At 36.6% G+C, this 24247-nt stretch overlaps 2 protein-coding genes across 2 annotated transcripts in view; one reads left to right on the top strand and one right to left on the bottom strand.

Annotated features, from left to right (window-relative positions):
* The window catches only part of LOC146170449 (neuroendocrine convertase 2-like), a 41766-nt gene that overhangs the window by 5871 nt on the left and 11648 nt on the right, over positions 1-24247 (top strand). Inside the window, exons 2-6 of the mRNA XM_083388706.1 lie at positions 709-816; positions 6173-6289; positions 6993-7139; positions 18538-18614; positions 23359-23535. Coding sequence (XP_083244832.1) covers positions 709-816; positions 6173-6289; positions 6993-7139; positions 18538-18614; positions 23359-23535 — 626 coding nt within the window. The remainder of the gene's footprint in view (positions 1-708; positions 817-6172; positions 6290-6992; positions 7140-18537; positions 18615-23358; positions 23536-24247) is intronic.
* Positions 10720-13397, bottom strand: LOC146170452 (uncharacterized). The gene is made up of 2 exons (XM_083380373.1): positions 12869-13397; positions 10720-12494 (listed from the first exon to the last, which is right to left on the bottom strand). Exons 1-2 carry the CDS (start codon positions 13158-13160, stop codon positions 11590-11592), a joined length of 1197 nt encoding a protein of 398 aa, XP_083236499.1. The 5' UTR covers positions 13161-13397; the 3' UTR covers positions 10720-11589.

The raw sequence follows: 24247 nt of genomic DNA, 5'->3' as shown, positions 1-24247 counted from the left end.
GCGCTAGTAAGCAATTAAAACAACGTTTTAATTCAAAGTTGATATAAAAGCAAATATGACGGGTAATACTAATTTACGGAATGATGAATGGTCGGAACGCTCACTAATTTAAGTGTTACCCGTTAAAACAATTATTAAACCAACGCACAATATTTGGGTTGGGGTGGGGGTTAGCGTTTGGGTGAAGGTGGGTCAAGTGTTATTATATTTAATAATAATAAGTCTGTGAGCGTTCCGACCATTCATCTTTCCGTAAACTAGTGTTACCCAATATGACCCAACTTAACGACAATGCGGCCTTATTGCCAACAACCAAACGTAGCCACCAAATGCCAAATGTCAACTTTTTAACAACAAATTCCAATTCACTTTAAAGTTAAGAATTTAAAGCACTGCATTTTTCTTTATCCGTTTGTACATATGTTATATTCTCTCCAAGCCAATGGGTCGCCACCAAAATGTAAGTCGCAATTTAATTTGGTTGCTCGCTAACTGCACTAATTGACTGCTTCAAACGAGATTGGATCTATTTACTTTGATATCAATTTTCAAGTTAAATATCATAATTTTTGACAAGCTGATAAGATTAGGAAAAAGTGAGAATGCCTTGTGTGATTTACTCAACAAAAATTTTAAAATCACTTTTGGGTTGCGACTACTTGATTGGGAAACAACAAAGCTAAATATTTTCCATTCCAACATTTGCAGGTTAGCGAGGACAACGATGGATTATATCACTTCCGGCATCACAAGCTTGGCTCAGCATCTGAAACACCGAGCATGGAACACATCCTCAAGCTGCGCCTATCTCCCAAGGTGGGTTAAATAAGTGCTTCCTAACCCTTAAAGCAGGGGTTACCAACCATGTATCCACCGAGGGGTTACCAACCATGTGTCCACCGACCCAAATACCTGTTAAAGGCTTTCAGGGGTCCATGGGTGCAATGATAATTGACAAATTTTTACACGTTTTAGGTAACAAATTTTCATGTTTTTATTAATTGAACTATAAGGTTGTATTTCATTCAAGTATTAAACATTTAAAATTGATAAATTTCTGATTATATATTTTATATTATCTTGATTTTAGTATGTAGTTTATTTTACGTATATACATATATCTATATATATAAAAGTACCAAATTCGCGAAAAAACAGACCCAAATCATACAGCAGAAAGCTTATATGTGGAGCTGCGTGCCAGCGTAGAAAACAAAATAAAAATCCTTATTTTTACGCTTGTTTTAATTCGTAAAAATGTTAAGATTCTGCAAAATGCCAACATTTAATTCATTGTCTACGTTAAAGAGCAACGTCAAAATATATTTAGATATGCCCCGAAAAATAGCTTTGGGCCCATATAAAAATAAAAAAAGAATGTGGTGTGAAAACTATGATTGCTTTGTCAGACATCCAAGTTCAAAGTTAATAAAGTTTCAACAATAGAAAAAGAGTGTATATGGAAGGTTTATTAACAGCAATAGTCATCAACGGCAATCGTTTGACAAGCTGTAAATGTTAACAAGGTTTTTAACAAAAGGTGAATAGCTGTACTAACGTTTGACAAAACCAATTTCAAGGACAAACCTTTTAACCTCAACAAAATGGATAAAAGTGCCAGAAATAAACTTTTAGAGAATATAGTGCACATTATTTTGGTTCTTTTACATTCTACACAAATACATTCATTCGTTTGATATTGTTTTATAAAAATTGTTAATTTAGTTGATTTTGATTTTATATTTTCAATACAAATTAGCTCAATTTTTCTAATATTGATACACTACAATTTATTTCATTTTTTTTATATGATACAATGCGAATTATTTCACGTTTTTTTGTTTTGATCACGTTTCTCGCAAATATGTTTTCGTTAAACTTTATTTTCATCTATAACTAAATGTGCAATTCGGGCGAAAAGTTGACAGGCAATTTATATTTTTATTATCGACAAGCTTTCTAATATTATCATGTTAGGTTGTCTAATCCTATTTTGTTCATATTTTAATCTATGGCTACATCATAATTTAATTAACCCTGTTCGCTTTAATTAACCCTGATTCATCAAATTAAAGAGAACAAAAAGTTCTAATTAATCAAATATGATTACGACATTATTATTAGCCCGAAATCACACAGCAGAGCCACTACCGGGAATAGGACAAACACATAAATCATCCTCCGGGTCAATGTCATTAGTCTTTCCGCGGTACATTATCCCTAAACATAGTCCTGCCAGCCTTTCGTGTTTCCACCCCTGGGTATTTCGACAGCACATGTTTCCCATTTAAAGCAGAACATTGACCAATTTTCGCTGATGGGGCCAATGATTAAACGGTTTCCGTGTCAAATGTGATAAAATGAATTGTTCCCTTTACACTTATTATTACTTGGCCGCTTTTATAAGCCGTCCAATATTTTTTATCGAAGCTTTATGTATTCTGCAAATATTTTTATGCCAAAAGTTTTTAAAAGACGTATTGCCAGTCACTTTAAATAAGGAACCTGTTTTTTTTTAAACAACCATGGAATATTTCCCAAATATTTAAAAAGAATCAAACCTTGCTTAAAAAATGACCTTGCAGAGATTGGCTAAAGTTCTTCTCCAAACGTTTTATTTAAACCAAAAACTATGGCTTAAAAATAAGTTTTTTTTTAATTTTTCAGAAATAGGCGTAGATTGATCAGAAGATCTACCTTTATTTATATGGCTATATACTAATTATAATTTTCCTCAGTAGCTATCCTTGCTCCATGCCTATCGATTTAAAATATCACGTCCTCTCTTTAAATGTCCTCGATTCATCAGCGACTGAAGGATTTGAATTATGCATCAACATCTGAATGATTCAGTCGCCGTCATAAGAACCCATATTTCACGACCACTAAAATAAACAAATACGGCCATATACAAAGATTAAAATAAACAAGTGCATCTTAGCAAGAGTTAGCCATTTCGGAAGTCGCATTTACCAAAGACAACATACTCTGCATCAACGAACAACTTTGCCCAATAATTCAGGAAACAATAATTTCCAAATCCTTAGATTTGCCAACAATATAAGTCAACACAATTTTTTTTGCACAAAGTGTTAGAGTCATTTTAGGAAATTTCGGGGTTACAAAGCCAAAAAATGTAGTAAATATTTTCGAATTATATTTAGCTTTTAGGATTTATGACAATAAAAATATTTTTGATGTTGTCTTTGAAAGCTTAAGTTTTAAAGGACGCCATTTTGAAACCTTACTTTTTCGAAAGCAGGTGCTCTGAATTCTAAAATGACTCTCTCCTGTGCAATAAAAAAATCTTGACCAGTGTAATTACCAACTCCTTAGGTATACTATGCAGGGATTTGAAATGTATAGGTTGAAAATGAATGTCAACTCAAAACTTAATGGATTTTAAAGCCAAATAAAGACGTTTTGGAAAGCACTTGTATCACATCTGCACGTAAGCAAATGATGATACAAGTGAGCATCGAAACGTCTTATTAAGGCTTTATAAATCCTTGTTGCCAAACTAATTTCGGTACCAGCGCTACTTAGTGATTCGATGTATTTTTCCCTAAAACGAACTTCGTCCTTTTACGTAAGGCTATAAGTTGCCTAAATTAGGACTTATAAGCGCCATAAACTGACTTCAATAGTTCGGCTTCGTCGCTAAACTTTTACGGCGCTCAATAAAACTTTGAAGTTTATTTTACAAGGCCATCCTTCTATTTTTGAAAAATTGTTTGCCCAGTTTTATTAAATGTTTGCCAACTTTTAAAAAATCATTTCCTGGATAAAGGATAAAGTTGTTCAAGGTTCAATTGTTTTAGTCTTTTGTAGAGCTGTTGAGTAGAGTTACATGTTAAAGGTGATGTGTAGCATCTTATATTACCGATTTTCGAAACTTTATATTAGGTTTTAAAGCTTAACTTGATTTAATAGAAAAACCTTAATTCAAATCCAAGCCTCATGCCATGTCTAAATTTAAATGCCTTGATTTAAAGGTATTTTGGCCTCTCCAACGGCCTATAAGCTCAACTTAGTTAAAAGTCGAAACCTTCCATTTTTAAATTTAAAGGCCCTGATTTAAAAGCCTTCTTGTTCCCATATTAAGGTCTAGTTACCTTTACCCCATTTAAAAAACCCATTGTATGACCCCTTAATTGGATTCTGTTGCGACACAAAATCCACTGCTACTTGCATTTTATCCGCTAAAGATGCAAAATGTCAAAGTCGTGCAGTAATGCACTCAAAACCCTGCAACTCCTGGTTAATTCGTGCGCGACAAGTGCTTTTAAGTGCTGAACGCAAGCAACCTTTGCTAAAACACCTGTGCGAGGTTTTTTCCGCGGGGATTTTGTAAACATCTACTTAGGACTGAAATTATAGTCTACATGCACTTTAAAACGCACGGCCTGTGCAATTTTGTGCAGGGGACTTTCTAAATGTTCACTTAGGCCTGAAAAATACTGTTTTTCGGTCACTTTTTAACTGATATTTAGGCCTAATAAACCCAGATTTTTTAATTTTTTGCGTTATGACCGCTTATTCTGAGAGATTATTGAAAAACGTACCGAACTGTGCAGGTTGTGTTTTTCACTCAGTGGCCTAATGTTGGACCGGTACGACTTCTTTTCACAGATACAAATGCAAGACCACAGATACATAAAGTGTACTGCACGCCTAATCCAAATGCATAGGGTTTTTACATGTAACCAAGTAGGTTATCAATTCTCCGTAACCTCCAAGTACAAACAGCTCGCAACAGTTTCGCTAATGTAAACTGAATTGGAGAACAGCATTGTCGAAACTGTAGGGATGTTCAAAGTAGAATACCAAGGTATTCTAGAATAATAGGTTTCGAATCTAGAATAACGAATCCAGAATAGCGAATCCTATTATATTTTTATTAAAATTATTTGTTTGGAGAATGGATTAATCTTTTTCTACCCAACAGGGCCCACAATCACAGCAATAAATCGCCCAAACAATTTGCTAACATGTGTACATTATAATAAAAAATGTTTTAAATTCTTAACAACTGTCATTTAAAGCAGTTGTGTAAACTGTAATACATGTCCACTGTACAGGTTGTTGCCAAAACTTATATTTTTGCCAATAGTGAGTACAATGCAACACTGACACAGAACTCTTTAGCAATTCGGTACAGTTTTTAAAAGCATTGTTGGGTCTTAGTGCTTCTTTTTTGACTAATTGATCTGTTATGTAGTCAAAAAAGGTACTGCAAAGAATACAAAGTTACTATTGACATAACAAATACTTGACAATTTACGCTGGACATAACTGCATAACCTCGCTGAATATTGGCCTAAAGTTGACCTTAAGTAACCCTATAGCGCATTTTCTCGATGGCCAGCACGTGTTACAACGTAATATTACTTTTGCAACTTAACGCATTTAGGAAAATTGCCAACTACGCATCTGGCATTACACGTTAGTCGCTTGCCCAATAACGCTTGATTGACACTTAATTATTAGACGAACGTTATCGCCAGACGCGAAGTAATTGGTCGCCCGAAAAAACGCTGACACTGCACTACCAGGTTACATTAAAGCAAGCACTGTAAATTGGTCGCCGCAGCGACAGGCCAACTTACCACACGCGTTTGTGCAATTAGGCGCAACAATCGGCGGTAAAACATTAAATTATATCGGTTCCAATTACCCGAAATAAACGGCAGAATTGGATTCGAATCCCATCTGGATTCGAATCCAAGGATTCGATATTCTACTTTGAGCATCCCTAGTCGAAAGCCACTTTTTCCACAACATGTTCGACAGTTAGTCAATTATTTTTTATAATTTAAAATACAACGGCCAACGTCTAAAAAAGGAACAGGAGCGTAAAATACAAAAGTCTCATAAAGTTATCCAAGCTTATTTTGCTTTCAGTTCCTCGAACCAAAACAACAAGGGTAAACAGATGTAATTGCCAAGTGTAACTAATTGTTAGGTGCCAACAGAGAAGTCAAGCGTTCCGCGTATGAACTTACTATTTCAACAGGCACCCCTGTGTGTTTTAGGCACCCCTGTGAAAAGGTCACTTTTTTTCACAGTTACAAAAGCCAGATCGCATTTTAACGAGTGTATGCTTTACTCAAATTCAAATTGCATAGGATTTTTACATGTAAGTAAACTATTCTTTCCACTTGACCTTCAGGTACAAACGGTTCGCCAGCTTGAAGGTTACGGGAGGCTGAAACGAGGCTACAAATCACGTGACAAGAAACACGCTTATCTTGGACTGGACCCTCTCTACCGCTTCCAGTGGTACATTGTGAGTACAGTTCAGCAGTTTGGGAATTTTTTCGTGAAATTATAATTGGTATTGAGTATTTTTTAACTTGTTTTTAAAACAGTGAAAGACTCTTTAACTTCGGTATTTCAGTAGATGCGATTTAATTTTATTGAAGTTCCACATGTGACGTTTTTTTCATTTAATGCGGTTTATAAAATACATTTTCAAAAAACCAACGAGTCGATACAAGACAAGTTTTTAATAATTGGGATATTTAGAATCGGATCGAATAGAACTACAACCTAAAAAGTCTTTGAACTTTGTTTTCAAATTCATAATGTCCTATCATTTTTTCTTTGCTAGCATCCGTTGTTTTTGTAAGACGTTTTTTATTTTTAATGTTCGACAAACCAAATACTCTACTCCCTACACAGAACAAGGCCTGATTGTCGTTAAACCAATTTTAATATCACATATATAAATATTGTGTATTTAACCTCTCTACAATAAGTAGAACATTTTCTACTACTTATTGAAAATGTAGCCATCGATATTTTCAAATTTAAGCCGAAATTCACACTTTTTGCACAGAACAGCACAGGGTCGTCGTTAAATCAATATATTTTATTAATATTGATTTAACGACGATCCTATATATAATATCAATATAAGCTAGGTGCAATAGGAAGATCATTATCATCCATAATTCCAATTTAAACCTGAGTACGATATTCTTGCACAGAACAACACAGGACAGGCGGGTGGTAAGCCAGGTTTGGATCTCAACGTGCAGAAAGCTTGGTCAAAGGGCTACACGGGGAAGGGAGTCACTGTGGCCATTATGGACGATGGAATCGATTACCTACACCCGGACCTGAGGGACAACTATGTGAGCACTGAGCGTGTTATGTTTTACATGTTTAACTAGAGGTGTCTGATAATATAGGATCGGAGCCGGTGTCCGACGTCTTGCAGTATCGGTACTCGCCCAACTCTTACCGCTTTATTTTATCTAATTTAATTTGTTACCAAAATTGCTTAACTAAAGCCGTAGGTGAGTTCTTAATTCGGGCCTTGTTTAAGTTTAACACTAAAAAGAATGGTTTAATAATCACAACACTTAACAGTCTCCAATTTATTAAATGAAACCATAAATAATTATAACCACGTACACAAACCAATTATGTCGTATTTAATCTCTAAAACCGCGAGGTCCGAACAAACTCAACTCTACTGCACTCAAACAGCAATTCCATACTTCATATATACACAAAAAGGCACGCCCTCTCATTCACAATTTGGCATATTTGGCAATTATATTTGTATTTTTGTTGTTAATACCGATACTAGGGTGGTATCGGTATTTTTAATTTAATAGAGTTGTTGGACTATAGTTTGAAAATTTAAAAAGTCATCTTAATAAAGTATATTGTTGTTTAGAGCAACTTAACTAAAAAGTTTAACGACCCCTTAAATTGTACATTCTGCACTTACCATACCGCCGCCTGTACGCTGCCCAGAATTTACGTTGCACATACCTCGCTCTTACGCAACTTCGATGCAATTAACCAGACCTCACGCGCGATGCATTATTACGTCACAGTCTGTTACCTGAGACTGTATGGGCTTTGTTACGTATTATGCACGTGATCCATGAACTCGGCGGGGTCATTTTAACGCAGAGTTTGCAGTTGCGGTAATTAGGTAATTAGGGGGCAATCGACCCTAAAATAAATTAAAATAATAAGATAGGAAACCCCCTTAGACCCGGTGACGTTAAAAAAGCAAACTTTTTGTATTTTGTTCAAAAAATCTATTTAAATTAGGAAAAAATCCCGAAAATATTAAAATATGTGCGCCTATTGAACCGTGTTGATATGAAAACCACTGTTGTCTTTTGTTAAAAAAGTTATTTTATTGGATTTAAGTTGTAAGCATAACTAATGATGGCAGTATTCTGTAGTTTTGATAAAGTTGGTTTAGATCTTTTTAAACCGTTGCGCTCCTTTTTGAAATTTTCACTGAACGATGTTTTCTGCAACGCTTTGTTCTCCAGGCATTGACTCGCTTTGAGCGATAAAAGGATTTTCTGCAGACAATCTTGGTTCCGTTTTGTGCTAATGCGTTTTCTCCGGTTAATTAAAGCTGTCAAACACTCTTGGGCTCCCTGAGATGGTTTGTTCAGGGATTAGAAGCTCCGCAAACCGCTAAAGCTAACACCAAAGCTGTTTTTCAGGGTTGCTAACCAAGTCTATGTACCGTTTGAATGAAAAGGAATTTTTGAGGAATCGACATTTTTTTTAGCTATAACTTCCAAATATTTTTTGTCTATTTGGAAGCAAAGAACAACTACATTCAAATACTAAACATTTTAGAAAAATGTATTTTTGAACGATTTTAACAGTATATTCAAACTGAGTGTCACTCGAGGAAAATATTTAAAGAAGTTTTGATGTCATCTCTTATACGTTGAAAGTTTGAGGAATTTTATTTGTTCTAACACAATTAGCTCTTTTACTTTTATCATAAACTCCCACAAATTTTGTAAAAATCTATTTAAAAAAAAAATTTAAGACAAACTTTGTAACTGAAATTGTTTTTTAAGCATATTTTTAAGGAGAAAGTCCCAGAATCCTCGTTAGTACGTAGAGCGCCTACGAAGCATATTTTACCAAAAATGACGTATATCGGTGGTTTGAGTTCAAACTGGGTGAAAGATTTTGCCACTCTAATAAAATGCCAAAATAAGTGTTCAGCAAAACGTGAAGTGTATAATTTCGCTGATGCTTAACTGAATGGCTTTAAAGTAACTGCATGAAACACAGAAAGTGGTAAAGGCAAAAATATAAGGTTTGCAAAAATTCGGGTAAAAAGTGCTAAGATTTGGCTAATGCCCTATTAAACATTGTTATCATGAAAACGAGATGCTGGCAAAATTTGAACACTGTAACACAGTAAAAAATGTCTAAAATTTTGATGATTTCATATCATAAACCGTTATCATGCTTAAAGTTAACAACATAACGCCATACTTTAAAAATAACGAACATCAAAAAGGTGCTAATTTTTTTGCTGATGCCACTTTTTATTACACTTTTAAGATAACCGCAAAACGCAGGTTGGCAAAGCAAAAAAAAGTGTCAAAACATCAATAAATTCTGTCAAAGCAAAAATCGCTACAATTTAACTGATTTCTCATTAAATAGAATTATCACGTTTTTAAGTTAATCACGTAACTTTATGTATCGCGGACCTTAAAAAATCTTTTAGCTTCTCGTGTACGATGATCGGCATGAATGTTTAAGAGCTGACGTCATAAAATAACAAAGTAAAAAAAATAAACTTGAGAAACTGTTTAAAGTAAAAAATATGCGAACCTGAAATAGACAAATACATTCATGATTAAAGCGATTTTAAATAAAATTATTTAAAAAAAAGTAATTCCACTTTACAAAAATACAATAAAATATCAATTTGGCCTTCATGAACCCGCTAAAAGCAGTCCACGAACCCCCGAGGGGTCAATGGAACCCAGTTTAACCCTGAAACAACGCCTTACATAAAAAATGCAAAAAACGAACGTGCTAAGTTTTCCGCCCACAACAAATTTCTTGCTGACACCAGGAATCTAAACAATCAACAAGACCGCTAACACGGGCACGGCTAGGCGGAATGACATCGATCAGGCTCCCCTGACTTCGCACTTTGTTCAAAACTTGTTAAAATCGCGCGAACATTGATCCAAGATACTGAGATTAGTTGGGCGAGAAATTAGCCGTGAAGTTGCTGTTCAAATCTTTGCACAGTGTCTTGTAAGTTTGCCAGGGGTGATTAATGACGGGGATGGGTATTTTTGTTTGTTTTTCGTTTAATGTTACATAAGCTATTAGCCTGCCTAGTTTTAAGATAAACTGCTAAATAGGTCTGTATAACCTTTTGGAAACAGAGGCTTGCGGTCAAAGCACAGCAAATAGGCGTTTGTTCAAGTTTTGTCAACTATTTTTGCGTTCATTTCGGTTGCAGTGTCGACCGAATAAAATTTCATCTAAAAAAAGTAAAAAACACTGGATTAAACGCTAAACGCAATACTTGGAACGTAGTCGATGGCTTGTTTGTGTGTTATGTACCTTGGTATTATTTCATCTGGTAACTGATGTGTTATGATTACTGGGGACCTTTTGTCATTTTCTAATCAATAAAAATAGTAAAAAAATAAAAAATATTTAAAAAAAATATATATTTTATGGTAGGTATTTTTACCATTTTAGGGCTTAAATTTAAAGCATTGTTTTGGGCGTTTAATTTAAGTGGTCGATTTTATAAATATTAGCGTTTTGTGAGTCTGAAAGGCGGTATAAGCCTATTTTTCTTCAAAAAAACACCCTTCCCATTACACCTAACGAACAACACCGAAAGCTGAAAACTCCGGCGTTATGTAACAACCAAAACTAGACGAGCAACATCGGGTTTACCTTGATTGTATTCTGGCAACAGACACACAAATAAAATACAAAACTAAAAAAAAGGCGCAATAAACACACGGTTGACCAACAATATGCTGCTTGTAGGCAAGGTAACGGTTGCTATACAGGTTTATACACTCTATACTGCCAAGATATGCTGAAATCTACACCAACATGACGTTGGGTTGTGTAAATAAAAGTCATTTATTGTGTAGCATACAAAGTGGTTTATAGCGCTTATTTGGGCTATTTTGGACAACTACAAGTAAAACCAACAGGTTTACATCGACTTAGAGTGTTCTTATTTAGTTGATATTTGACCAACCCAAGTTAAATCCTGACAAACCCTTTTTCAACCATGATGACATCACAAAGCGTGAATATTGACGTCATAAACACATGTTTTAATTCAAACTCCGAGATAGAGAAGGACATTGTGCCTTTTGACAAAAATTAAAAACAATTCTTGATGCTGATAAAACCCTGTTCCATAATAGCACGTTTGTTATCATTCATATAGTGACATCACAAACACGCGGATTGTGATGTAATAAGCATAAAGCTCGCGAGTAAAGACAAAAACTTCTGTTTTTTTCCTAATTTAGATTTTACTTTGACAAACCGCAAGGTTAATACACGAGTCCCTGTGCTGACAATCCCGTGTTCGACGGCACAATCGCCCGTTTGTTATCATTCATAATGACGTCACAGACGCCTGTTTTTGTTCAAATTCCGCACGGGGTAGACTGTTCCTGGTTAAAAGCTGATGTTCGACTCCTTCTGTGTTATCTGCTCGCGTGGAAATCTCTGGAACTGCAAATTCACACGCGAGGCTAGCAGCGAACACACCGCGATAAAAGCGAGGTCGTTGCAAGTTTAAGTGAACACGAAGGTGGTGGTCTTGGCGTCAAAGTACTGATCGACCACCTCTACCAGCCACCTGTCAGCTTCGGCGCGTCGCCTCAGCCAGCCAACTGTGAGGTTTCGATCCAGCAGTTCGACTCTGCGCTGCTCCGATATCATCCCCCACGGTTTGCGGCGAAAACACGGCTTCTTGGCTTGCTCGAGCAGCACTTTGCGCAGTCTCCTACACACAACGTGACCCACACTGCACACCAGGGACCTCTTCTGGCCTGTCGTCATCTCTTTCCAGGGCACGCTGCTGGCCAGGGGGGTGTTGTCGGCGCCAGCCGGTTCCGCTGGCGTCGTTGGACCCCCCAGATAAAGGTCGTCGCAAGGGACAGGGTGCCTAAGGTCCCCTCGTATGTCCAGTTTAAAGTCCTCGATGGTTACGAGTTTGTAAAGAAGGTCTCTGAGCACAGCGGGGTGAGAGCAGCTCCTCCTCCTCTTACTCTTTTTCCTCCTCCTCTTCTTCTCGTGATTCTTTATGTGCTTCTTGAAGAGCACGTTGAGACTCTCCCTCCATATCCTCCTAGCAGCTACTGCTAGCGCTTGTGTGATGAGTCCTAGTTGTGACCTGAACCTGACCTCCCAGCTGTACTCGCTCACGTGCGCGTAATTCACCACAGACCGAGAGTTACCTCCCCTCTGCTTCGAGTAAACCCGGATCCTGTACTCGTTACTCGCGTCCAGCCTCTCCAGGTACAAGTAGGGGGTGCTGGGGCAGGGGGGGCTGCTCCCCCGTTCTGCGTAAGCCGTGACGTGGCACGCGCGGACGTGAAGCGATTCTGACGTCATATAGACCCCGTACCATGGATGACGTAGGGTGACGCGGCGAATATTCTCCGATGACGACGAGAACTCGAAAAGCTCCATTCGTTCTGCGTTACGTCACAAATGTAAGCTTGTTACGTCACACGTGTTAACTTGTTACGTCACACACGTTGGCCTGTGATGTTACAGATGATTAACAGTTACGTCAGTCAAGTTGGGTTGTTACGTCACAAATGCTTGTTGTTTTTGAACTGCTAAGTTGCTCGGCTAAAGGCTCATGCTTTTTGGCCAATTTTTGTCCCCGTGAAGAATTTACCTACATAGTAAAACTTATTTAAAAAACAAAAAGTTCATAAGCGCTTTGTTCAAATTTGTTTATTAATATAGTAGTTGGCATCCAAAAAGAAAAAAAAATGTTGGCCCATTATTTTAACCGACTCCGCAGCTCAGGTTATAAACAATTGCTCATTCTACAACGAACCTGTTCTGTGTTGTCGGAGAGCTGTGGGAAGAAACCCAAAGTTGAGCTGAGAACTTGAATCGTCCTCTCGCACTCGAAAAGTCGTCAGCTGTCGATCGGGGTCACGACCTTTGACCCTCACCACCACGCGCGACATGATTGACAGGTGGCTGTGCAGGTCACGTGCTGTGGCCGATGACGTAGGATCGAGCAGAAAGAGAAGAGTGAGAGCGCGTAGGAGGAGCAAGGAGCAACTCGTAGTCGTCGTTTTTGTTTTTCTTCTAGCTCCCTTTTCAACCTTGTCACGCATCATCGGTTCCGACAAACCATGTCATGCTTTTCCACTCAATGACGTCACAATCAAATGCATTCGAATTTCAGATTTGCTTTTAACTTTTTCGCGTCTATTTTTTAAACGGCACCTGCAAAATTCATTCGGGTCCAAGTTTAGCGCGCGGCTAAAGGGAAGTCGTTTGTGACGTAACAGCGGTGTTTTGTTACCGAACAAACTTCCCGTGCAAAGTGCGGCTCGCGCGCTTGACTCGGACGATTTATCGAGCCCAAATTGTTTGTATAACGATTTTAATCCACTTGCTATAACAAAATTCTACGAGGATTTTAGCCTTACTACCCTAAAGCTTAAATAAATTTAGAAAATACATTAATTAAAGAAAAGAATAAACTGATTTTTTTCTGTTGCTGTTTGTAATGAAAAAAAGTTATTTTGGAAAATTACACACAGTTTGACAATCCCTGCATAAGCTGTTTCTCACAAAAATAGCATTTTTAACGCTGTTTTTTCTATTATTTGTTTTCTACCAGTTTTCCTGCTGCTTAGCATTGCTTTTAATAAACTTGCAAACAATAGTTCAACAGCCATTTTTGCCCAAAAACAACATGGCCTAAGTAAATCAAAAAAGGATATAATCACAAAGTGACTCAAGGATTTTCAGAAAATAGAAATATTTTCGTGTTCTTTATCTGTAGGTCTTGCACTGGTTATCTTTGTCTCAAATCTACTGTTCAGCATTGCTTAAATCAATTTGCTCTTAATCAAGCAGAACTTTTCGCATATAACTATGTGACGCAAATAATTCTATAACTTAGAAAGTGAAACTTCAATAATAAAACGCGATAAAAAAATCAAATATCCTCTTCATGAACAATCGATTAAGAGTATTCATACAACATAGTATATGATAAAAATGACTATGTTTAAGTATCTCTTATGAACATACCAAGCTGCCCTTATTGGTACTGCGGTGTTATTACAATTGTCAAACGCTAAATAAACTACAGTAACATTTCCAATTTAAAAGTGCTAAATAACTACATTATCTTGAACCTGAGCAGTTTGTGCGAACTTATGTGAAGTTTAAAGGATTTCTTCATTATAAATACTGTGTAATGCGTTGTTAGTACAACTGCCAAAACATAAACTATAGTGCTGTTCTGCTGCTCAGTGCTTGTCACACTACAGGAGTTGCGCTTTTAAGTGAACTCAAATTTTTAATTCAATTTTAATTTACGTATCGGCAATCTTAAACTGTTGAACAAACAATTTTCGCAATAACTTCAAAATTTCGCAATAACCCTTAAAAGTTTCGCAATACCCTTGCTCGCTAATTGGATTCGAAACCACAAGTATGAGCCAACTTTCTGCGGGAAATGGGGTTCCCAAACCCGGCAGAAAAACCACGACAACCACAATAAAAGCTGCTGCAACAATTAGACGCCATAGCGGGCAAAAAAACAGCACGTTCCTTGTAACCTAGCACGCCTAGGCTTGCGCGAGCAACTGAAAACACCAGCCCCTTGTCAAAACACCCCCAAACCCAGGGGTACGGACCCCCCGCTGTGTCACCCATGCTGACTAATCGCGCCAGCGCCCCAAACAGGTAAACCCATCAATCGGTGGCGATGGGCAACTTTTTACGCCTCGTCGTAAAGGCTCGTTAATTTTACCAGCAATCGCGTTCTGGTAAGCTGGCGTTGTTCTAAGCCGCCGCAAAATATTAAAGCCCAGTCAGCATCTGACAGGGCCGGATCCAGAGGGGCATGTGACCCCCCAAAAATATTGCGTCAATACCTATTTTAACTATACGTAAATGCCAAAATAACGCGAATTTAAATTGTATTTCTAAAGTGTCTAAGCCCATTTTAATTAAAATCGTTTTAGTTCAAATGCGTCTTGCGTCGCATTCAACCCTTGAAACGATAGTATTGGCAACTTAAACAATATAAAGGAGTTTTCCAACATCTAACGTGGCATTTGTATTGAAGCACCTTTCAAACCAATAACAAGAAAATAAACAAACTGTATGGAGTTCTAAAAGTCACTTTTTAATGACGTCACGCTTATAAGTAACATTGTGACGTCACAATTAGACGCAACTTTGTGACGTAATTTGTCCTCCCCCTCCCAAACAAAAATCCTGGATCCGCGCCTGCAGCTGATTTAACGAAAGCTGGGGATGAAGCCATAAAACTGGGATTGTAAAAGCTCAGACGCCGGTGCAAACAATTGATATTTACAATTGCGTTTTCGACAGGGTCGCTGTTAGTGCTGGCAGAATAACTTCATCACTTCATACAGAAATCAGTCTTTGTTGGTAGCCGTATTTTTGTCTAATTATAAATCTGGAAATTAGGTGTCACGGTTTAACGACAATTGGTATTAAAATCTTGACTAGCCTTCGCACAATCGTGCAGTATCAGGGATTCTACTTTGAACTGACGAAGCACGGATGTGCAAATGCTTGGCAACATTACAATATTTTGTCTTTCAACAGTGTCACCTGATTTCCAGATACATAAATCAGCCACTGCTGGTTTCAATCTTCGCACCTCAGCTCCACGATGAAAAGTTTAAAAAAAATGAAAAAGTTAAAAAATTGCAAATAAAAAAATATATACTAAAGTTGGCCTGCTAATTTCCACACGGAATCACGTTTTTAATACTAAATATAACATTACAAGTATAAAAGATTAAATCTCAAAGTCACAGTCGCGTTAATCTGATTAGATGCGTGTAAACTTATTATATTGTTAAGGCATTTCAATCAAATCAGAAACTGAAAATTGTCTTTTTAAGAAACGATCCTGAAGCAAGAAGTAATCTGTTCAAATTTTTCTTTCTTTTTCAACTAATAAATTTGATTTTTTAAGATGTTTCAATACGAGCTTGTAACGTCAGTAATCGTAATAATAAATTAGGAGTAGTACAAAATAAAACAAACATTTTTAGGCTAATGTGTCAAATTCATTTTTCGCCCGTTCCAATGGGTTGCAGTAAATTAAAGAAAATGGCCATTCAGAATCCTGCACGGAAGTATGGAAAGGTCCATAATCTAAGATTTATATATTGACAGCTCTTAGGGCCTTAGCCATTCTTAACTAAACCCAACAAATCACATATACCTCGCAGTAAAAACCAAACAAATCGTAAAAACTTCGCAGTAAGTCATTCCATAGTCGACTGCATATGAACACACAAGAGCAAGTTACTTTTATATATAGTGGCACGCCATGTGGTTTCTCACAACTACAAACATGTTCAAAATTTCAAGGAATTCACTCGAAACGTTGCATCAGGTCCTTTTGATTATCTTCACTTATCTAAAGTCTATCTTGCTGAGCACTTAACCCAGCCACAAAGATGCGTATCAAGTAGTCTATCGCGTCTTGAACTTTTTTCCACGTGATAACATGGCCGCAGCCTAAACAACGCCAAGTGGCAGATTTAAATCTCTCCCGCAAGTGCATACGGTCGACGTTCACCTTTCAAACCACTGCAGCAAGTGCTGTAGACGTTTACCTTTCAAACCACTGCAAGCCTATGCAAAACAACTGGAGCTAATGTATATTTAGCAAGCCCAAACTGCTTTTAAGACTGACATTTTGCTGCTTTCCAACGTTTTAATCTTTACTTGACTTTTTTCACTGATAATGGCATAAGATATTCATGAAACCTTTATGAACAAGGAAATGTCGATTTTATCGATGGCTTTTAAATAATTGTTGGATTAAAGAACGTTTTAAAAAAATTAGGTTTTACCTTAAATTTCAATAACTTTTTGTACAAATTAATATCTTATTGTTTAAGTTACAACAACCCTTTGTTTTATTGACAATGAGCTTTGTTTTATTGGAACGTTTAAACAATGTTACTCAATGGCTTACATTTTTATATGGGGCCTACACCAAAAAGTCATATTGGGTTAAACAATGCGCATTGTTTTACTAGAACTTACAAACAATGATGCTTCCTCAATTATTTTTCAATATATAACAACACACAAATATCCAGTAGTTTAAAACTTTAAATCACTCGTTCACACTAAACTAGTACAGTTTCTCTCGAGCGAATATAAAGCAGGAAAATTGCTGAAAACACGCACTAAACTGAGTACCATGCATTTCGCAACAGTTCTAGCTTTTTTGCGGGCAGCCAAAGATAGCAGATCAGTCAAAGCCTTGGATCCCCCGGTTTACGATTTCTTTGAACTCAACACGAACCCAGCAGTGGTTTTTGTGTGTTCTTCGTACATTTAAAAGGTTGTAAATTGGCGTGTTAAGCCACAGCAGAGCGAATTTATCTCTTATGAGGCTGTATTTGTCCAGCCAATGCCCAACTGACAGTGGCCTTAGTATCATTACGAAAACTTGGTTTTAGGCGATAATATCACTAGGACTTGAGCAAATATTAGCAGGGCAAAATACATATTTGATTAAGGGCGAATTTTGACTGATTTGACAAATCACATAAATGTTTTCAACTTACAAACTTTTGCTGAATGAAATGTACAAATCGTATTATTTAAGTATTTCTAGACAATTTTTTGTCTAAATTCTTGTTGATGTTACAATTCGTCAAGTTTATTAGCGTTGTTTTATTGCTTGGTGGGAATGTTGATCTTACCGCATGTGAGCCATAAACGTAGTCGTTTGAAAGGGAGAAAATCGCCTTAATTATAGCCCTAGAGCAGGGGTTCTTAAACTGGGGTACATGGACCCCTTGGGGGTCCGTGAACTAGTTTTAGGGGGTCCATGAAGGTCTAATTAAACAACTAGTATATACTAAAGAAGTAGGCCTATTAATTTTTCAAAGAAAACGCTTTAATTAAAATTAAACGGTTTTGCACTGAATGTATAGTCAGACTGCATTTAAATTTCACATTTTCGGACCGAAATAAACAGAGGTATGAAGTCTATTTGTATTGTGACGTCAATTTATGACGTCGTTTTGGAGCATTTCTTGTCTACCGGGGTCCATGGAAAGCAAAAAATAATCTTAGGGGTCCGCGGTAAAAAAGTTTAAGAAGCCCTGATCCAGATCTTAGTTATAAAGCGATTAGGTTTATGCTGGTAGGAAGTTGTTTACGAAAGTGTATTTTGTTTTTTTACCCCATTTTTTGATATTCTGTACTAAACGTGGAGCATAGGTAGCGTTTTTGTGGCATTTTTTGACGTTTAGAATAAATGTTATTCGTTTTTTTTAAACTTTATATGCTTTAGAATCCTTTAAATAGTTCGCAAATTGCAACCTACTTCTGTATGGGCTTTGATATTCATTCTATGTCTCACTACAACCTCCAGTTATTATGCTTGATAAAATGAGACTCTTTTAAATTAAAAAGTTCTGGAGCGTAGGTGGTTTCTCGTTTATAATTTCCGCTTTTATTTCACAGAACGCTGAAGCCAGTTACGATTTCAGCAGTGGAGACCCTTTCCCCTACCCACGATTCACCGTCGACTGGTTTAACAGGTTAAGCGCAATTTTAACAATATGCCTTTGCCAAAGCCGTTTAACGATCTCTATGCAAGCAATTGCAATCATAAAACCTTAGTTGTGACACTCCTTTGTAAAACCGAACATTATCGCCCTGATATACGTTTTGTGTAGACAGGGACTTCTTTCATATTTGCGTTATTTATGGTGATAAAGAGCGCTTCCAATGTTAAACAATGTAAAAAATTCGCTTCTTCTGGCAATAAAACACTGCGAATCACGTATGTGTTTGACTTAAACATGGTTTTAGTTATAGCGCCTTAAAAATTAACAATTTAAAACTCAGTTGTTTAATTAAAAAATATGGAAAACTGCTCTTAATGTTGAAAAATAGTATTTAATATGACAATCTTAACTAGTACTTGCTTTTTAAAGCTAAGCAAATTTCGGGTAAACATCGCCACTCATTTTACAGTTACAAATGCTAGTGTAGATGATCAACTTTTAAAGTTTTATGTTTTATGATGATGTGAACTGTTTTTGAAAAAAGTGCTTATCGAAACAAGTTTATTAAGATTATGTCGATTTACTCAACCTGTTCGGCTTTTTTTCATTTTAGGCAATATATGTTCTCATATACGACATGGTTTTAGAATAATATTATTAATAGTGCTACTGGGTTATATTTTGTCATGTTTTACGCTTGATCATTCTATGATATAAGGAGGATCACTGAATTCTATAATACGAAAGTTTTCTAAAGTGTTAAAAGCGTTTTTTTACGTGCACTTAAAAAAAAACCTTAAAAGGAAGGTTACTGAATTCTATCTTGAATCCTGAAACAGAGATTTGGTCAAATCCCGGCAGTACCAAAATCGATTTTCTTCTCGATTCAAACATATCGCATATCGATCCGATTGTGTCGTAATAATTAGCAACGCGTGTTCCATGGTGATAAATCAGTTGCAATTACTCGCCCCATGCGTCACATTCCACCTGCACAATGTAGCTATATTTCAACTTCCGCAGTTAAACCTGATTTTTCTTTCCCCATCAGTCTGTCTTCGTTAGTCTTAATATGCCTGGCTTGATTTTAACCCAAAATCAAATCAATCCTAATTAGTTTTGCCTTTGTGCCAATTTAGGCTTAAATCGAATGTTAAAAATAAATAAAACCTATTTGAAACGTTCACAAAATGCAACCTACTTCTGTATGGGCTTTGATATTCATTCTACCTCCAACTACATCCTCCAGCCATTATTTATAGGGTTCATGCGAAAGTTGCTCTTTCGCAAGGGCTTTGGGATTAAGCCTTTATTTTTAGATTTATTTAAAACATTCATAAAATGCTGCTTACATATTCATTCTAGTAAGTTAACCTCCAGTCATTATTTCAGAACTTATTAAAAACATTCACAAAATGGTATATATACTTCTATACAGGCTTTATATTCATTCCACTAAATGGAATACTAACCTTTATCTTATATTTATTCAAGAAATTCAAAATGCTAGCTATACTTCTATATAGCCTTTGATATGTAACTACAAGCTTCAGCCATGATTCTTCAATCCATCCTAATTAGGTTTTGCCGTTGCGCCAATTCAGGGCTTAAATCGAATCCTCTTTTTGGCGTCGGTTCAGATCAGACTTCCCCCAAACATCCCCTGTATACACAGACCAACAGTAGCTGTACAACCAGCATATAACTTAACAGTAGCTGCACAACCAGCATATAATTCAACACTAGCAACACAAGCAGCATAATCCAGCATCAAGCAAAGTTCGAAAGCCGGTTGTATCAGCAAAGTACCTCCGCAATATTTCAGGCGGGTTTGACAGTAAAACCGTAGCATTGGTAGAAAGGCCACCCAAGTCTAGGCCCTGATAAAGGAATTGTGTTTGGGGGGCATGACATTTTTTTCAAATATGACGTCACAAATTACGTCGTGAAATTAACTTTTAATACGAAAACTGCATTACAAAGACGTTATCGATTCACACAAAGCCCAAAACACCTTTATATTGTTTAGGTTGCCAATTTTTTTATGTTTAGGATGCGATGAGACGCACGAAGCCTTTGGGCTAAAAACTAGATTTAATCAAAATGGACATTCTAACAACAAAATTAGATTCGTCCGTAGCCCGAAAAATAACTTAAAATTGGCAAAAAATACATTTCGTATAGGAGAATCCATGGCCACACGCCTCCTTGGATACACCCCTTGGCTTTGCGCAACTAAAATTTCTGGATTTCGTTTTCTTGCAACTGTTGTTTTAAACCTGTCAGCGTTCGACTGTTCCTGAGGTCATTGACCCCAAAGATTTCGCCCCAAACGTCTAATTCGGGCAAAGGTCATTGACCCGGCTTTCCGTCTGCGTTTTAACGATAGGCCTGAGCTTAGGCGGTTGATTGACGTTGGAAATCGAAAAATCATCAAACGACTTTATGATTTACTCGCTATAAGCACAGTTTGATAGCTGTCGTAAAATTTAAAGGATTTTTGTAATGTCATAACTGTTATTGCACGTAAACCGAAGATTACAATAAAAGTTTATGATTTTATATGATAAGATTCATAAAAGTGGTAAATACCAATTTAGCTTGGAATATTTCGTCTGTAGTCTGGTATTTCGTCTATTCATGTTGTATATATATTAAGTCCAAATATGCGTATTGCACATTAGTTTTATTTTTCTTTATAATAATAGCATGCTCTATCTTCTTAAACAAACACCAGTTCCTATTTTTTTTCAAATGTAATTCAATTGCAGTCGAAGTTTTTCATTTTATTTTTATTTTTTAACTAACACACTTCTGAACACCCAAACACATCTGCTTATATTCTAAACTTCTTAGTCTCACTACAGCTATATCCTGAACGGCTTGCGGTAATTTGCATTTAAGCAAGTGAACAGGAATAGTCGCACGTGAAATTCAACACATTTGTTTTCGCAAAAAAGCACGTGTTTTTGCACGCATTGGGCGCATGCGTTAAACGTGTTACGCGCGTGCAATAAATATGCTTTTCGCAAAATACACTTCCGCTAAATTGCTATTGCAAAAATATCAACAAGGGAAAATAGCTCAGTGCTTCTCAACCTTTTTTCGCGGCCACCCAATACTAAGCGTAAATCCAACAACGAAGCTTTGGCGAACAAATTCTAATCACTAAACTCTTTGTAAGCTAATAAATCATAAGATAATAGCATAAATTTGTTCGAGTTTAATTAATACGCCGATAATATTGGAATGAAGCCAATATTTTATACCAATTGGTAGTATCGGTACTCGTACGATACTATATAGGATTATATGCAAGCCGTTCCGCATCTAATAATTTAGGCATTTTCAGTTTGTGATCCACATTGGAGTTTTCTAATTTAAAATCAATTTTATAACATACCACAAATAAAGGTAACTAAATTTCCAGGACCTGCTATTTTTTTTGCTTATCAACCCGAAAAGTATAAGTTTGCATGTTTCAATTTGATCAACTTTGCTTATTTAACCGTAATAATGACGTCATTAGGCGTCGTATTGGATCGCATTGCTTTTAGCGATAAGAATGGGGTATGAGAATAAAATACAAAGTGTCAGACACCCAACTGGGAATTGCAACTTTCTCACAACGCTGGTATGCTTTGCATTGGGATAACTTTAACTCCGACACAAATTCCCATAAAACACCACGCATTCTCAAGCCAAATACGGGCGTATAAAAAAGTGTTTAGTTGCTTATGCTGTGAAACAAAATACTACAACCATTTCTGCTATATTTAGGACTTACGCGAACACATTAACTCGAAATAGTTGACTCACTATTCACATTCAAACACAGCTTTTAAATAAGTTAAGTAGGGGTGAATGTTTAAGTACAACTCATAGTGAAATAACTTGCGATGCGTGGATAGCAATATCCCTGTAAAACAACTCAGCAAGCGGTCAATATGTGAGTCATTTTAACACTTTACAAATGCTGTTGGTAATTGTTTGCTTTTGGATCGCGGTGACATAAAATGGCGATCAATCTCACAACTTGTGCCGAACAACGCGTAAGTAAACTTTGCATTCGTGTTGACCACATTGCTGAGATAGGGAGCATTAGAAGCGCATCGAAGCTACTGTAGTAAGTAAATAAACAGCTGAGTCAGTGGCGCGTCTGTAAATACCTCAAGGTGTCGGTTTCTTGTTCACCCGAAGTTTCTAAACTTTACAAACTACTTTCTCCGATAGAATGTTTAAACATCTTTGCACAATTTGAACTACTTAAATTTTTGGCGCTCAATTGGCTCAATTGATTTGGTGCGTAGAAAATAACGCAAAAAACGGTCTACAAATACCACATACCGCACCGCACATTATTTGGGTGGTGTCGGTTGGCGTTTGGGTGTGAGTAGGTTAAGTAATATTATTAATAAAAAATATAAAGATACTTGACCCACCCACAAACGCTAACCGGCATCCTAACAAGAGTTAACAGCACTGTTATTACGTCACAGGCGAGGGGGGCAACCACAACTTCCGCCACACGTCCCGTACGATTTCTATCGTTGTCCAGGTTACCTTAAGAGTGCCAAACCTGTAAATGACAGAACATACAGTTGTTCATAGCCTACTACGTTACTAAGTTTTACCTTCGTGTTCTGTACTCATATCTGTATCCTAAATAGGGTTGAATAAAATGCTGAACATTTGTGACTTACTCCTGTATATAAGAGCGTGCCGTGTATATAAGAGCATGCCGTGTATATAACGGTGAGTAATTTTCTTGCAGCCACGGCACCCGATGTGCGGGGGAGGTTTCTGGGATCGCCGACAATGGAATCTGTGGGGTCGGGGTAGCCTACGACGCCAAGATCGCAGGGATAAGAATGCTCGACCAACCCTACATGACTGACGTTATAGAGGCGAAGTCGATGTCTTATAAACCGAACTTGATCGACATTTACAGGTTTGTAAATCAGAATAAGACATAATAAAAAAAAAAAATTAAAAAAAAAAATAAAAACTCTGCTTAGGTATTTTGATATTTTTATACAATTGCAACATATGTTATTACCAATATATATATAATGTTTACCTATCGTTGTCAAAAGCAATTATCTTGTTTTGCCTTTACGACAATCCGATTAAAATAAATTTGTTGTTTGGGCTAAAAGAGACAAGTTATGTCATTTATTGCAATATATTTTTATTTAAAAAAATTAAGTTTAGTAGGCTTAAAATAACGTTTAAATCATATAGTTCCATGTTTCAAGAGATAAACGCAAAACGGAAATGAATTGAGCTACTAAAAGTCCCATAATCCTCAGTTATCAGTCATAAAATTTCTTGGAACTTGTTTTGTGGTTGAACTTGTTTGGCCCAAAACGTTTTCGCAGGATTCAAACGCAAGTTGTAAACATAAGAGCGTTATGCAAGTTTGTTGAATACCACAGGCAGCTTATAGCAGTAGCAGTGGTTTTTAATCTGTATTACGCGAAAGATTTTATGTCTTAGGTTTTGGGAAAATTACGTAAGTGTAATAAAATTGTAACTGTCGTCAGTTAAATTTCCTCCTTTCTGAATTAAATTGACTTATAATACGAAATCTGCGGCTAGCGTTGGAACAAGTTTTTTTAATTCTTGTTTTAAATAAACTTAAAAGTATATGAGCGAAAATT

Source organism: Ascidiella aspersa, chromosome 1 (assembly GCF_963924565.1).
Source record: "Ascidiella aspersa chromosome 1, kaAscAspe10.2, whole genome shotgun sequence".
NCBI lineage: Eukaryota > Metazoa > Chordata > Ascidiacea > Phlebobranchia > Ascidiidae > Ascidiella > Ascidiella aspersa.
This window is presented reverse-complemented; position numbering and strand designations above follow the sequence as displayed.

What these genes read in the sequence shown, in the direction of transcription:
- LOC146170452 (XM_083380373.1), bottom strand. Translation starts at nt 13,160, where the DNA reads ATGATGCGTGACAAGGTTGAAAAGGGAGCTAGAAGAAAAACAAAAACG. An exon ending in TCTCCGACAACACAGAACAG is followed by an intron (nt 12,495 to 12,868) that starts GTTCGTTGTAGA and finishes GACGTAACGCAG; the next exon opens with AACGAATGGAGCTTTTCGAG.